This window comes from Coregonus clupeaformis, chromosome 35 (assembly GCF_020615455.1).
Source record: "Coregonus clupeaformis isolate EN_2021a chromosome 35, ASM2061545v1, whole genome shotgun sequence".
NCBI lineage: Eukaryota > Metazoa > Chordata > Actinopteri > Salmoniformes > Salmonidae > Coregonus > Coregonus clupeaformis.
The window spans coordinates 39,061,011-39,077,560 of NC_059226.1; the positions used below are offsets into that span (position 1 = coordinate 39,061,011).

The window sequence follows — 16,550 nt, forward strand, 5'->3', positions numbered from 1 at the left end:
ATGGAGTCAGCTAATGGGGATCCAACCAGGTAGACTAGCTGTTGTTATGGAGTCAGCTAATGGGGATCCAACCAGGTAGACTAGCTGCTGTTGTTATGGGAGTCAGCTAATGGGGATCCAACCAGGTAGACTAGCTGTTGTTATGGAGTCAGCTAATGGGGATCCAACCAGGTAGACTAGCTGTTGTTATGGAGTCAGCTAATGGGGATCCAACCAGGTAGACTAGCTGTTGTTATGGAGTCAGCTAATGGGGATCCAACCAGGTAGACTAGCTGTTGTTATGGGAGTCAGCTAATGGGGATCCAACCAGGTAGACTAGCTGTTGTTATGGAGTCAGCTAATGGGGATCCAACCAGGTAGACTAGCTGTTGTTATGGAGTCAGCTAATGGGGATCCAACCAGGTAGACTAGCTGTTGTTATGGAGTCAGCTAATGGGGATCCAACCAGGTAGACTAGCTGTTGTTATGGAGTCAGCTAATGGGGATCCAAGTCAAATCAAATCAAATTAATAACACATTGGACTGTGCATGTTTAAATGCAACATGAAGTCTCTGTTTGAACTTTGACCACAGACAGTAAAAGTGTTGTCATTGTTAATGTTCGGAAATATTGACTGTTCTGTTATTTCTTAGTGTAGCTAAGTGAGCTGTGACTCAAAAATGAGTCACTCTGGGGAGAGAGAGGAGGAGAACACTGCCTCTAAAATGAGTCACTCTGGGGAGAGAGAGGAGGAGAACACTGCCTCTAAAATGAGTCTCTTTGGGGTGAGAGAGGAGAGAGGCACTGCCTCTAAGAGGAAGTATTCTGAGAGAGAGGAGGGGGGCCACTGCCTCTAAAAAAGAGTCTGACTCAAGACACCAGTTCTAAGAGGTAAGAGATCAATTGTAAATTTAGTTATTTTAAAGATATACAACTAATTTAAGAGAAGTTTATCCAAAAATCCTTTGACCAGCGGGCCTCCCTGGCGCAGTGGTCTAAGGCTCTGCATCGCAGTGCTAGCTGTACCACTAGAGATCCTGGTTTGAGTCCAGGCTCTGTCGCAGCCGGCCGCGACCGGGAGACCCATGGGGCGGCGCACAATTGGCCCAGTGTCGTCCAGGTTAGGGGGGGGGGTTTGGCCGGCAGGGATGTTCTTGTCCCATCGCGCACTAGCGACTCCTGTGGCGGGCCGGGCGCAGTTCACGCTGACACGGCTGGCTTTCAGGTTAAGCGGGCATTGTATCAAGAAGCAGTGCGGCTCGGCTGGGTTGTGTTTCCGAGGACGCACGGCCCTCGACCTTCGCCTCTCCCAAGTCCATACGGGAGTTGCAGCGATGGGACAAGACTTTAACTACCAATTGGACACCAAGAAATTGGGGAGAAAAAAGGAGTAATAATATATATATATATATATATATATATATATATATATATATATTTTAAACATACATTAAAAAATAGCAAACTGTAGCTTTAAAAGAAGGTAACCGCCCTCTTCCGCCACCCTTCCGCCCCCCTGTTGTAGAAAGAGATTCGCATGTGAAAAAAAATGGTTTCAGCAGCTTTGGGGGCATGACCTTTTTACTCCTGACCAATCAGCCAAAACCACAGCTGCCTATTGTTGCAACCATTGGCCAGATTGTTCCATCAATCAAATCTCAGGAAGAAGCTTGAAGAGGAACCGTACTTACAACCATGAAACTCAATGTGCGACCATGATATTCAAAATACAAACTGTCAGGGTTCTGTCATCATTATAACCCCATAGATCATCATCTGGATTGTAATGATGACAGAACCCACCAGAATAAGACCCTCGATATTTATTGAAAGGAGCATCAAGCTTGTCACCGGGGCACTTTCACCACCCTGTGAAGTTCATCAGAACTTATTTCATCTGTAGCCTAATAAACGACATGCTTTCCTGAGTCGTAGTGGGAGGACCACACAGCATGTCATCTCGTGACTCCAACTTTACTTCCATATGATGGTTATTATATCAATATTTGCGGATACATGCGTTTCCACCGCCATTTTTCGCATAATACATTTTACAAACACAAAAGATCCCACCGCGTATTTTGTTTTGTCGACATTTTGGAAAGTTTGCCGACAAATTTGCTGTTTCAATCAGGCCAGTCTTGGAAATTCTTCAAGTTTTACCTGTGAAACGACCATGAAGCATCTCTGCAAGTCAACCATTTGATCTCAATCAGTTGAGTTTTGTACAGTGCTGTTTTGTGTTTTGAATGAAGTACAGTGAGCGAATTGTAGAGCAGATGATGTTAACAAACTGCAGCATACCTGTGTTTTGTTTCAATCACAGCACATATTTTGCCTAGTGGCACTCTGTTGGGTTTTAACCACATGAGAGAGAAATTTGACCAATTCGCACAGTCATCTTAACATCTCATAAGAAATGTTTTGTCTTCCAGTAACTTTATACTATGCTATTACATTGGGTTCTGTAGAATACTATCAGGATGTGATCTTGCAGACATTGATTGATGTAGCTTTTTTAAACAAGCACCATTCTCCATTCATCACTGAAATGGCCAGAGTAGTCTGTTCTCTGGGCAGTGAATGAGTAGAGTAGAGACTACGTAAAGTAGAGAATCCCATAGTGAATGAGTAGAGTAGAGACTGTGTAAAGTAGAGAATCCCATACAGTGAATGAGTAGAGTAGAGACTGTGTGTAAAGTAGAGAATCCCATAGTGAATGAGTAGAGTAGAGACTGTGTGTAAAGTAGATAATCCCGTACATGCTTCAGATTTTTGCAATCTGGAAAAGGCTTCAGAACAGCAGCCCCTCATTTCAAAGAAAACATCAGGACTTGAGTTCAGCTATGCAGTTGTTGATGTGATATTGATGCACTATTGATGAAGTGATCTGTCTCCCTGTTTTGTTGAAAGTGTCCAGAAGCCCAGAGCAGAGTCACCTACACCCAGCCGGGAACCTCTGAGACGTGGCAAAATGTCTGAACAACAGATGAAAAGCTCTGACTACCAGTTGGACTACGAAAACGTTCAGGATCCAGTTGAGACGATGGAGGGGATTGTCAGCCAGGGTGCTGTAATGTTCACACACAACCCTCTGGGTATGAGGAGTAAGACTGGGAGTTACAACAGCCCTCCCGTCCACACCTTACATCTTTCTCTATTGATCAAATTACTGCTTTAATATTAGATCATGTTGATCAGTTTTAACTTTCAAAAGTTAATCTTCTAGTTTTATGGGATTAATATCAATCTCATTGTTTTCCTGCAGGTCAAACTCTTCTGACAGTCCAACAAGACATTAAGGCTAAACTGAAACACAAGTATCAACACATATCTGAAGGAATTGGACACCATGGAAACCAAAGTCTGTTAAAGGACATCTACACAGAGCTCTACATCACAGAGGGTGGAAGTGGAGGGGTCAATAATGAACATGAGGTGAGACAGATAGAGATGGCATCCAAGAAACAAACCACACAAGAGACACCAATCAAATGCAACGACATCTTCAAGCCTTTACCTGGACAAGACAAACCTATCAGAACTGTGCTGACAAAAGGAATCGCTGGCATTGGAAAAACAGTCTCTGTGCAGAAGGTCATCCTTGACTGGGCAGAGGGAAAAGCAAATCAGGACGTTAATTTCATGTTTCCTCTTCCTTTCCGTGATCTGAACCTGAAAAAGGACCAATACAGTCTGATGCAACTTCTTTCCCACTACTTCTCAGAGCTGAAAGAGATTGACAACATTGAAGATGGTGAAACCAAAACTGTTTTCATTTTTGATGGTCTGGATGAGTGTCGACTTCCTCTAGACTTCAAAAACAATGAGAGGTGCTGTGATGTCACGAAGCCAACCTCAGTGGACGTGCTGTGACAAACCTCATCAAGGGGAATCTGCTTCCCTCTGCTCTCCTCTGGATAACCTCACGGCCTGCAGCAGCCAATCAGATCCCACCTGGAGTGTGTTGACCAGGTGACAGAGGTACGAGGGTTCAATGATCCACAGAAGGAGGAGTACTTCAGGAAGAAAATCACAGATCAGAATCTGGCCAATGAAATCATCAAACACATGAAGACATCAAGGAGCCTCCACATCATGTGCCACATGCCAGTCTTCTGTTGGATATCAGCCACTGTCCTTGAGATGATGCTGAAAGAGGCAGAGAAGGATGAAGTCCCCAAAACTCAGACCCAGATGTACACACACTTCACGCTCATCCAATTCATTGTGAAGAACAGGAAGTACAACAAAGCCACAGAGACAAACCCAAAGGAACTGTCTCAGTCAGACAAAGAGATGATCCTGAAACTGGCAAAGCTGGCTTTCCAACAGCTGCAGAAGGGCAACCTGATCTTCTATGAGGAGGACCTGAGAGAGTGTGGCCTTGATGTCACAGAGGCATCAGAGTACTCAGCATTGTGTACAGAGATCTTTAAAGAAGAATCTGGGCTGAACCAAGAGAAGGTCTACAGCTTTGTGCATCTGAGCATTCAGGAGTTTCTAGCAGCAGTGCATGCTTTAGAATCATGTCTGGACAAGAAGGAACATGTTTTTTCCCCACTAGTGAGGATGAAGAGGAGGAGTCAATCCAGTTGTTTGACTTACACAGGAGAGCAGTGGACCAGGCCTTGAAGAGTGAGAATGGACACCTGGACCTGTTCCTCCGCTTCCTTCTGGGTCTCTCACTGGAGTCCAATCAGAATCGGTTACAAGGCCTTCTGACACAGACAGGAAGTACAACACAGAGCAATGAGGAAACAGTTGAGAGAACAGTCAGGTACCTTTCAGACAACATCGAATGGGAATCCTCACCAGAAAGGATCATCAACTTGTTCCACTGTCTGAATGAACTTGGTGCCAACTCTCTAGTTGAAGAAATGCAAACCTCCCTGCGATCAGGAACTCTTTTCAGAAACAGAGCTAGAACCTCAACAATGTTCAGCCCTGGCCTACCTGTTACTGATGTCAGAGGAGGTGCTGGAGGAGTTTGACCTGAAGACATACACCACATCAGAGACAGGTTATCAGAGGTTAATGCGGTAGTGAAAACCTGCAAGAGAGCACTGTAAGTTCTGCTATTGAGTTGATGTATACAGTATCATTATTCTGAAGGATTTGTATATCTAACAGATTATCTCCTCTCTCCAGACTGGATTGCTGTAAACTCAAAAATGAATCCTGTGAGACTCTGGCCTCAGCTCTGCAGACACCAAACTCCCCCCTGAGAGAACTGGACCTCAGCTACAATGACCTGGGAGACAGAGGAGTGGAGCTGCTCTGTGTTGGACTAACCAGTGCACTCTGCAACATACAGACACTAGTGTGAGTTAACTATCTTCAGTATCCACTGTGAGTGTTTATATATTATGTATGTACTGTATACTGAACAAAAATATAAATGCAACATGCAACAATTTCAAAGGTTTTACTGAGTTACAGTTCATGAGGAAATCAGTCAATTGAAATAAATTAATTAGGCCCTAATCTATGGATTTCACATAAATGGGAATTCAGATATGCATCTGTTGGTCACAGATACCTTAAAAATAAGTATGGGTGTGTATCAGAAAACCAGTCCGTATCTGGTGTGACCACCATTTGCCTCATGCAGCGCGACACATCTCCTTCACATAGAGTTGATCAGGCTGTTGATTGTGGCCTGTGGAATGTTGTCCCACTCCTCTTCAATGGCTGTGCGAAGTTGCTGGAAACTGCCGGGAACTGGAAGACGCTGTCGTACACGTCGATCCAGAGCATCCCAAACATGCATGTCTGGTGAGTATGCAGTCCATGGAAGAACTGGGACAATTTCAGCTTCCAGGAATTGTGTACAGATCCTTGCGACATGGGGCCGTGCATTATCATGCTGAAACATGAGGTGATGGCGGCGGTTGAATGGGCCTCAGGATCTGCGTCACGGTATCTCTGTGCATTCAAATTGCCATCGATAAAATGTGATTGTGTTCATTGTCCGTAGCTTATGCCTGCCCATACCATAACCCCACCGCCACCATGGGGCACTCTGTTCACAACGTTGACATCAGCAAACCGCTCGCCCACACAATGCCATCAGGACGCCATACACTCTTTCTGCCATCTTCCCGGTACAGTTGAAACCGGGATTCATCCGTGAAGAGCACACTCCTCCAGTGTGCCAGTGGCCATCGAAGGTGAGCATTTGCCCACAGAAGTCGGTTACGACGCTGAACTGCAGTCAGGTCAAGACCCTGGTGAGGATGACGAGCACGCAGATGAGCTTCCCTGAGACGGTTTCTGACAGTTTGTGCAGAAATTATTTGTTCGTGAAAACCCACAGTTAAATCGGCTGTCCTGGTGGCTTGTCTCAGACCATCCTGCAGGTGAAGAAGTCGGATGTGGAGGTCCTGGGCTGGCGTGGTTACAAGTGGTCTGTGGTTGTGAGGCCGGTTGGATGTACAGCCAAATTCTCTAAAACGATGTTGGAGGGGGTTTATGGTAGAGAAATTAACATTCAATTCTCTAGCAACAGCTCTGGTGGACATTCCTGCAGTCATCATAACAATTGCACGCTCCTCAAAACTTGACACATCTGTGGCATTGTGTTGTGTGACAAAACTGCACATTTTAGAGTGGCCTTTTATCGTCCCCAGCACAAGGTGCACCTGTGTAATGATCATGCTGTTTAATCACCTTCTTGATATACCACACCTGTCAGGTGGATGGATTATCTTAACAAAGGAGAAATGCTCACTAACAGGGATCTAAAGAAATTTATGCACAACATTTGAGAGAAATATGCTTTTGTGCGTATGGAACATTTCTGGGATCTTTTATTTCAGCTCATGAAACGTGGGACCTACACTTTACATGTTGGGTTTATATTTTTGTTCAGTATAGTTAGTATGTGTATGTTTTTAAAATTATTTTAACATTTTGGGACATATCCAGAAACATACATAACATATATAAAACTAAGGTAAATATCTTGAGTGAGTTAGTATGTTTTAACATTGGTTAATCATGTGTCCTTCTGTTATTGTATTAATGCATCTCATTGTTATTAAAGCTTTGCATATTTAACAGTGTATCAACATATCTCCTCTCTCCAGACTGTCTGGCTGTAAACTCACATATGAATCCTGTGAGACTCTGGCTTCAGCTCTGCAGACACCAAACTCCCCCCCTGAGAGAACTGGACCTCAGCTACAATGACCTGGGGAGACAGAGGAGTGGAGCTGCTCTGTGTTGGACTAACCAGTCCACTCTGCAACATACAGACACTAGTGTGAGTTAAATATCTTCAGTATCCACTGTGAGTGTTTATATATTATGTATGTACTGTATACTGAACAAAAATATAAATGCAACATATAACAATTTGAAAGGTTTTACTGAGTTACAGTTCATATGAGGGAAATCAATCAATTGAAATAAATTCATTAGGCCCTAATCTATGGATTTCACATAAATGGGAATTCAGATATGCATCTGTTGGTCACAGATACCTTAAAAAAATAAGTATGGGTGTGTATCAGAAAACCAGTCCGTATCTGGTGTGACCACCATTTGCCTCATGCAGCGCGACACATCTCCTTCACATAGAGTTGATCAGGCTGTTGATTGTGGCCTGTGGAATGTTGTCCCACTCCTCTTCAATGGCTGTGCGAAGTTGCTGAAAACTGCCGGGAACTGGAAGACGGCTGTCGTACCACGTCGATCCAGAGCCTCCCAAACATGCATGTCTGGTGAGTATGCAGTCCATGGAAGAACTGGGACATTTTCAGCTTCCAGGAATTGTATACAGATCCTTGCGACATGGGGCCGTGCATTATCATGCTGAAACATGAGGTGATGGCAGCAGATGAATGGCACGTCAATGGGCCTCAGGATCTCAGCCACGGTATCTCTGTGCATTCAAATTGCCATCGATAAAATGTGATTGTGTTCATTGTCCGTAGCTTATGCCTGCCCATACCATAACCCCACCGCCACCATGGGGCACTCTGTTAACCACATTGACATCAGCAAACCGCTCGCCCACACAATGCCATCACGACGCCATACACTCTTTCTGCCATCTTCCCGGTACAGTTGAAACCGGGATTCATCCGTGAAGAGCACACTTCTCCAGTGTGCCAGTGGCCATCGAAGGTGAGCATTTGCCCACAGAAGTCGGTTACGACGCCGAACTGCAGTCAGGTCAAGACCCTGGTGAGGATGACGAGCACGCAGATGAGCTTCCCTGAGACGGTTTCTGACAGTTTGTGCAGAAATTATTCGGTTGTGAAAACCCACAGTTAAATCAGCTGTCCTGGTGGCTTGTCTCAGACCATCCTGCAGGTGAAGAAGTCGGATGTGGAGGTCCTGGACTGGCGTGGTTACAAGTGGTCTGCGGTTGTGAGGCCGGTTGGATGTACTGCCAAATTCTCTAAAACGATGTTGGAGGCGGTTTATGGTAGAGAAATTAACATTAAATTCTCTAGCAACAGCTCGTGGAACCAACACTTTACATGTTGCGTTTATATTTCTGTTCAGTATAGTTAGTATGTGTATGTTTTTAACATTATTTTAACATTTTTGGGACATATCCAGAAACATACATAACATATATAAAACTAAGGTAAATATCTTGAGTGAGTTAGTATGTTTTTAACATTGGTTAATCATGTGTCCTTCTGTTATTGTCTTAATGCATCTCATTATTCTTAAAGCTTTGCATATTTATCAGTGTATCACTATATCTCCTCTCTCCAGACTGGCTGGCTGTAAACTCACATATGAATCCTGTGAGACTCTGGCTTCAGCTCTGCAGACACCAAACTCCCCCCTGAGAGAACTGGACCTCAGCTACAATGACCTGGGAGACAGAGGAGTGAAGCTGCTCTGTGTTGGACTAACCAGTCCACTCTGCAACATAAAGACACTAGTGTGAGTTAACTTTCTTCAGTATGAGTTATTATGTGGATGTTTTAAACATTTGTTAATCATGTGCTCTTCTGTCCTCTAGTCTAGGTCAGTGTGGTCTGACAGAGGGTTGCTGTTCAGATCTGGCCTCAGTCCTGAGTTCACCCAACTCACAACTGAAACAACTGGAGCTGAGAGACAATGACCTGCAGGACTCAGGAGTTACACTGCTGTCTGCTGGACTGGAGGATCCAGACTGTAAACTACACACACTGGGGTAAGTGCACAGCTGTTTCAGTCAGGTCGGTACTGAGCTTAGTAAAACAAATACTCTGAACATCTGATGTTTCATCACAATTTTTGTGTCATTGACAAATATATGGGTGTCCTACAAGATGATTGACACCAGTCCACCAACCTAGAGAGCTGTTGTGTCTCTCTGTAGGCTGTCTGGCTGTCTGGTCACAGAGGAGGGCTGTGCTGCTCTGTCTTCAGCTCTGAGGTCAAACCCTCCCACCTGAAAGAGCTGGACCTGAGCTACAATCACCCAGGAGACTCTGCAGGGGGACTGCTTTCAGCTGCTCTGGTGGATCCCACAGATAAACTGATGAAGCTGAAGTAAGTCAGAATAGATGTCCTAATAGTGTGAGCAGCGGTTGTGTCCTATGAAGTGTAGTAGGTTCAGTAACATGAGGACATGATGGTAGAATACAGGAGACGTTTACCCAGCAGGCTTAGCACTCCAACACAGCATACATCATCACCACATGAATACTCCTCTTCTGCATCTCTGATATCCTGTTGGAATTGTACTCTGTTCTGTATGCAGTAGGTAGGATAGAATACCTGTATGTCTCTAGTAATGAATTGTACTCTGTTCTGTATGCAGTAGGTTGGGTAGAATACCTGTATGTCTCTAGTAATGAATTGTACTCTGTTCTGTATGCAGTAGGTAGGATAGAATACCTGTATGTCTCTAGTAATGAATTGTATTTCTGTTCTGTATGCAGTCGGTAGGATAGAATACCTGTATTTCTCTAGTAATGAATTGTACTCTGTTCTGTATGCAGTAGGTAGGATAGAATACCTGTATGTCTCTAGTAATGAATTGTACTCTGTTCTGTATGCAGTAGGTAGGATAGAATACCTGTATGTCTCTAGTAATGAATTGTAATAATATAATAATAATAATAATAATAATAATATGCCATTTAGCAGACGCTTTTATCCAAAGCGACTTACAGTCGTGCGTGCATACATTTTTGTGTATGGGTGGTCCCGGAGGATCGAACCCACTACCTTGGCGTTACAAGCGCCGTGCTCTACCAGCTGAGCTACAGAGGACCACATACGATGTACTCTGTTGTACTCTGTTCTGTATGCAGTAGGTAGGATAGAATACCTGTATTTCTCTAGTAATGAACTTGGATAGTGCACCAGAACACAACAATATGGTTTAAATGTTGACTGCTTTATTGGGTCTTTGTCAGTCAATAACCTGTTTCTCCTACAGTGTGGATCATGGTGGAGAGTTCAGGCTGAAATCAGGGCTGAGGAAATGTAAGTCTCTTCAATCCTAATTAACTGCATATTCAGAACTACAGTAACATAGTAACTAATCAATACTTGTTCTGTACCTACAAAAACTACATTTTATATGAAGATGTGGTTTGATTAAACTCTCCTTTTGTCTACAGATGCCTGTCATCTCACCCTGGACCCAAATACAGCAAACCCACACCTGATACTGTCTGAGGGGAACAGGAAGGTGACACGGGTGGAGGAGAAGCAGCATTATGAAGACCATCCAGACAGATTTGACCATATTCCCCAAGTTCTCTGCAGAGAAGGCTTATCTGGATCTCGTTACTACTGGGAGGTGGAGAGGGGTGGTTATGATGGTAACATTGGTGTGGCGTACAGAGGAATGAAGAGGAAGGGAAAGAAATATGACAGTTGGATTGGAGCCAATAGGAAGTCCTGGGGTTTATTCTGCTATGACGGAGGTTATCACTTTTTCCATGCGGGAGTCCGTAGCATATCCATCCCTGGTCCTGTTTCTAACAGAGTTGGAGTGTATCTGGACTGGCCAGCTGGTACTTTGTCCTTCTATAGTGTGTCCTCCTCTGGTACACTGACACACCTTTACACAGAACACACCACATTCACTGAACCCCTCTATCCTGGGTTTGGGGTTTATTCCTCCTCCTCAGTGACCCTGTGTCAGATAGATGACCAACACATTCAAAGGTGAGTCGTAGCAATGTTTTATCATGTGTTTTCCTCTGGAATCATTCCTACAATTAGATTAGTAGTGGTGTGTTTTAATGTGTTCTGTTGGACCTACAGACAGTTAGATTAGTAGTAGTGGTGTGTTTTAATGTGTTCTGTTGGACCTACAGACAGTAACTCATGATACCGGGTGACATCACATCTCTAAGGGCTTTCATCAAGATAAGCAATGTCACCTGTAATGTCACCATCAGTATTGACTTCATGGAAGTTGACATAGTGTTATGTCACATTTGGCAATGCACATAGTGTTCTGTCACCCTTTATACACCCTTTGTAATTGCTTATGAAGACTGTATGTATGCTATATAAAAGCCTTTATAAGTTGTATTTAGTTTAATCACAGTCTATCCATCTGCTTTCCCAACACCAGAGACCATGGTGGAGAGTGTTGTATCAAGCCTGGACCTGAGAAATGTGAGCGTTAACTGATTTAATTGTTTTTCAATCAAAATACTTTTAAAGCGTTCATTATACTTGAGTCCCAGGCAAGGAACACAATCATGATCTATTTGGTCAAAACAAACTTAAAGGTAGAGTCAGCAATATGATGTAGATGCACAAAGTAAACATCATAGTGGGTAAACTTCTACAACAACTAAGGGCGTTGGAGCGCGATGCTAAACTTCTCTGTTTTGGTCCCGTGGCTACCACGCTGTAAGAGAGTGAAGAGAACCCATGACATGGGCAGATACTGTGTGAGAGAGAAGTCGGGCATCTTGCTCATCACAATATCTGCGGTGCTGCTCGTACAACATCATTTAGCTGACTCTACCTTTAAGCTCTCATCCTGGGATCTACCAGAAATCAGGCCCCCAACATCTCCAAAACATGGACCAGAACCATGTTGTTTCCTGCTTCCACAAACATTCATTAATATAACACTAATGTCAGATTATGGTATGATAATGAGTGTACATTCTGAGACAGTTGCTCACTTACATTCATTTTTTATTACAAGTCTGTTTAATATTTATTAATTCATTATTACATGAGATTATCCGTTTTTAAATAACAACTACTTTTGACTTCAGGGATTCCTCAGAGCTGTAAGACTTGTGACCATGTTGAGGTAAGTCATAATGTCAATTCTCACTTTTACATACCTGCAGGAGTCGGCACAGTCTGAAAGCCAGGTGTGTACTGACCAACCATTCATACTGGGATATAGACAGTCCTGTGTTCTGCTTTAGTAATATAAACACAGTCTGAAAGCCAGGTGTGTACTGACCAACCATTCATACTGGGATATAGACAGTCCTGTGTTCTGCTTTAGTAATATAAACACAGTCTGAAAGCCAGGTGTGTACTGACCAACCATTCATACTGGGATATAGACAGTCCTGTGTTCTGCTTTAGTAATATAAACACAGTCTGAAAGCCAGGTGTGTACTGACCAACCATTCATACTGGGATATAGACGGTCCTGTGTTCTGCTTGTAGGAATGCAGGATTTTAGCTGTTGTCATACCAGCATTCCATGTAACATTGAATAAATACATTAGATTAGTTACTTTGGTTAATGGGCCAGTTTCCTCGGACACAGATTAAGCCTAGTCCTGGACCTTAAATAACTTTCTATTGAAACTTCCATTGATCATGCTTTAAATCCAGCACTAGACTCAATCTTTGTCCAGGAAACTGGCCCCATATGTATAACTGACATGCTTGTCCTTGTTCAGGACTCCACACACTGGCTTCAGATTGAACCCTTGACTTCCACTGTCCAGGGAGTGACAATGTTCAGGTAAAATAACTACTTTTAACATTTAATTCCACTTGCTAGTGTATTTCCCATTACCTTTGGGAAGAGTCTTCTAATCCAACCTCTCCATTTGACGATTGACCCTCTCTACCATATCTTGTTGTTGCCCTCAGGGGCGGTCACCCAAAGGGGCGTTATGAGTGCACAGTGTCTGGGCTCCGCTGGGTGTGTGACAGAGATGTCATTCTGAAGTATCACTTCGGGAACTGGTATCCCTACAGTCACCTTCTGAAAGACATGCAGTACGGACAAGGTGGTCCATTGCTGGACATCACTATTGAGTTAGGTGAACTGGAGGAAGTTCATCTGCCACACTTTGTCTGTTTAGGTGAAACCATATAGACATAGTATTCAGAAAGACATTTCCATGTAACTGAGTTTCACTTCCTGAATGAATGAATGAATATTCTGGGAGTTTGTTTACTGTGATCTGATACTGCATATTCTTTGTGTTTTAGTTGGATGAATAATACAATATTTGTCTTTCTGTCTCCTTTTTATTGTGTTGTTCAGGGACCAACCCTTCCCTGAGGAATGAGATGAAGATTCTTAATGTAGAGGAACATGGAGTGTCTGTTGAGGAAGTGCATGAGGTCACCAGATTCCATGCCAAAATTCTCCATCCCAAGTTCTCAGTTATCGCTGTTATACTGAGCTATATCTTTAGCGGAACATAGATGTCCACTGTGAGCTGATGCTCTATCTGTCAGTGAAAAAAGCAAACACTAATTCCACGCCTATACCTGTTCCCCAGTAACCTCAGCCAAATACAGGTGAGGTACCATTCTTTTAGAGGTGACCTTAACTAAGCAGTGGTACGGTTTATGTTGACACTCATAACATGAAGATAATAGTGTGTTGCTAGTTTTCTGAATAATGTTTGAATAAGACTATACATTGACTGGCTGTGTATTTCATGCCTCGTTTCGCAGGCTGTGGAACAACAGGAAAAGTCTCAAGGGTCTTCAAGGGTTCTCATCTCAAGACCGGAGCAGGCCTTCAAACTGAATAGTTTCTTCAGACTGAACATTCCCTGTTCTACCTACATCAATCCACAGGTACAGTTTTAGTAGACTAAGAACATGAATCTGACATTTTAAGTCACATTTCTATCCATTGCTCTCTCTCACTCGATGGCTCTCAATTCAAATGGCTTTATTGGCATGGGAAACATATGTTTACATTGCAAGCAATCTCTCTCTCGCTCTCTCCATCTCTCTCCAGAAGATTCATCTCATACATAGAGACTCCACACCAAGCTTTTTCAGGGCGGTTGTGAAAATGACAGGGGTTGACATTGAGATGGAGTTATTCGGTGATGATGAGAGGATAGCATGGAAAGAAGTGGTATCACAAGGTAGGAGCAATCATATGTCAATCATAACTTTGTACTTTTGTAACAGATGCTATTTAGAGTGATATAACCTCATTTGGTTTATCTTTCAGATGAATACATCACTGCCACCCATTCAACAAGTAAGTAAACATGAGAGTACAGTGCATTCAGAAAGTATTCAGACCCCTTGACTTTTCCACATTTTGTTATGTTACAGCCTTATTATAAAATTGATTAAATTGTTTTTCCCCCTCATCAATCTAACAAAATACCCCCATAATGACAAAGCAAAAACAGGTTTTTAGACATTGTTGCAAATGTATATATAAAAAAATACCTGAAATATTACATTTACATAAGTATTCAGACCCTTTACTCAGTACTTTGTTGAAGCACCTTTGGCAGCGATTACAGCCTTGAGTCTTCTTGGGTATGACGCTACAAGGTTGGCACACCTGTATTTGGGGAGTTTCTCCCATTCTTCTCTGCAGAAGCTCTGTCAGGTTGGATGGGGAGCGTCGCTGCACAGCTATTTTCAGGTCTCTCCAGAGATGTTCAAGTCCGGGCTCTGGCTGGGCCACTCAAGGAAATTCAGAGACTTGTCCCGAAGCCACTCCTGCGTTGTCTTGTCTATGTGCTTAGGGTAGTTGTCCCGTTGGAAGGTGAACCTTCGCCCCAGTCTGAGGTCCTGAGCGCTCTGGAGCAGGTTTTCATTAAGGATCTCTCTGTACTTTGCTGAGTTCATCTTTCCCTCGATCCTGACTAGTCTCCCAGTCCCTGCTGCTGAAAAACATCCCCACAGATGATGCTGCCACCACCATGCTTCACCGTAGGGATGGTGCCAGGTTCTTCAGATGTGACGCTTGGCATTCAGGCCAAAGAGTTCAATCTTGGTTTCATCAGACCAGAGAATCTTGTTTCTCATGGTCTGAGAGTCCTTTAGGTGCCTTTTGGCAAACTCCAAGCGGGCTGTCATGTGCCTTTTACTGAGGAGTGGCTTCCGTCTGGCCACTCTACCATAAAGGCCTGATTGGTGGAGTTCTGCAGAGATGGTCGTCCTTCTGGAAGGTTCTCCCCATCTCCACAGAGGAACTATGGAGCTCTGTCAGAGTGACCATCGGGTTCTTAGTCACCTCCCTGACCAAGGCCTTTCTCCCCCGCTTGCTCAGTTTGTCCGGGCGGCCAGCTCTAGGAAGAGTCTTGGTGGTTCCAACCTTCTTCCATTTAAGAAAGATGGAGGCGACTGTGTTCTTGGGGACCTTCAATGTTGCAGAACTTTTTCGGTACCCTTCACCCATATCTGGGCATTGACATAATCCTTCTGACGCTCATGGCTTGGTTTTTGCTCTGACATGCACTGTCAACTGTGGGACCTTATCTAGACAGGTGTGTGCCTTTCCAAATCATGTCCAATCAATTGAATTTACCACAGGTGGACTCCAATCAAGTTGTAGAAACATCTCAAGAATGATCAATGGAAACAGGATGCACCTGAGCTCAATTGAGTCTCATAGCAAGGGTCCTGAATACTTATGTAAATGGAGGTATTCTGTCTTTTTATTTTTAATACATTTGTAAACATTTACAAAAACCTGTTTTCGCTTTGTCATTATGGGGTATTGTGTGTAGATTGATGAGGAAAAACATGTAGTTAATCCATTTTAAAATAAGGCTGTAAACGTAACAAAATGTGGAAAAGTTAAGGGGTCTGAATACTTTCCAAATGCACTGTACAAACCAATGGCTTGAGGGCCAGTCGACATGGTTTACTGTTGGACTAGTCCTGATTATAAAAGGCTGTCTTCAAGAACAATGACATCTCCTCCAGGACTTGATGTAGATTAGCCTGGTTCTGAATGACATCTCCTCCAGGACTTGTACATTAGCCTGGTTCTGAATGACATCTCCTCCAGGACTTGATGTAGATTAGCCTGGTTCTGAATGACATCTCCTCCAGGACTTGATGTACATTAGCCTGGTTCTGAAATGACATCTCCTCCAGGACTTGATGTAGATTAGCCTGGTTCTGAATGACATCTCTCCAGGACTTGATGTAGATTAGCCTGGTTCTGAATGCCCCAATGACACTCTCCTCCAGGACTTGATGTACATTAGCCTGGTTCTGAATGCCCCAATGACATCTCCTCAGGACTTGATGTAGAGTAGCCTGGTTCTGAATGCCCAATGACATCTCCTCCAGGACTTGATGTACATTAGCCTGGTTCTGAATGCCCCAATGACATCTCCTCCGGGACTTGATGTAGATTAGCCTGGTTCTGAATGACATCTCC

The 16,550-nt window shown here is 43.5% G+C and overlaps 2 protein-coding genes and 1 long non-coding RNA gene across 4 annotated transcripts; all 3 read left to right on the forward strand.

Annotated features, from left to right (window-relative positions):
• The first annotated feature begins 842 nt into the window (after window positions 1-842).
• LOC123482654 (protein NLRC3-like) lies at window positions 843-3,929 on the forward strand. The gene is made up of 3 exons (XM_045211089.1): window positions 843-871; window positions 2,894-3,087; window positions 3,249-3,929. Exons 2-3 carry the CDS (start codon window positions 2,955-2,957, stop codon window positions 3,854-3,856), a joined length of 741 nt encoding a protein of 246 aa, XP_045067024.1. The 5' UTR covers window positions 843-871; window positions 2,894-2,954; the 3' UTR covers window positions 3,857-3,929.
• Window positions 3,930-5,262: 1,333 nt separating this feature from the next.
• On the forward strand, window positions 5,263-9,349 carry LOC123482655. 2 transcript variants are annotated; one of them, XR_006657823.1, is made up of 3 exons: window positions 5,263-5,305; window positions 8,970-9,143; window positions 9,312-9,349. It is a non-coding gene; the product is annotated as an uncharacterized LOC123482655 (long non-coding RNA). The 2 variants fall into 2 exon arrangements; XR_006657822.1 differs by lacking the exon at window positions 5,263-5,305 and adding an exon at window positions 7,204-7,247.
• A 31-nt stretch (window positions 9,350-9,380) lies between these two features.
• On the forward strand, window positions 9,381-12,909 carry LOC123482580 (stonustoxin subunit beta-like). The gene is made up of 6 exons (XM_045210722.1): window positions 9,381-9,484; window positions 10,380-10,426; window positions 10,564-11,116; window positions 11,532-11,575; window positions 12,193-12,230; window positions 12,841-12,909. Exons 1-6 carry the CDS (start codon window positions 9,474-9,476, stop codon window positions 12,907-12,909), a joined length of 762 nt encoding a protein of 253 aa, XP_045066657.1. The 5' UTR covers window positions 9,381-9,473.
• Window positions 12,910-16,550: the final 3,641 nt, after the last annotated feature.

Coding starts and splice junctions, on each gene's coding strand:
- LOC123482580 (XM_045210722.1), top strand. Junction 10,427..10,563: donor GAAATCAGGGCTGAGGAAAT/GTAAGTCTCTTC, acceptor TTTTGTCTACAG/ATGCCTGTCATCTCACCCTG. Junction 11,576..12,192: donor CAAGCCTGGACCTGAGAAAT/GTGAGCGTTAAC, acceptor TTTTGACTTCAG/GGATTCCTCAGAGCTGTAAG.
- LOC123482654 (XM_045211089.1), top strand. CDS start 2,955: ATGTCTGAACAACAGATGAAAAGCTCTGACTACCAGTTGGACTACGAA. Junction 3,088..3,248: donor CAACCCTCTGGGTATGAGGA/GTAAGACTGGGA, acceptor GTTTTCCTGCAG/GTCAAACTCTTCTGACAGTC.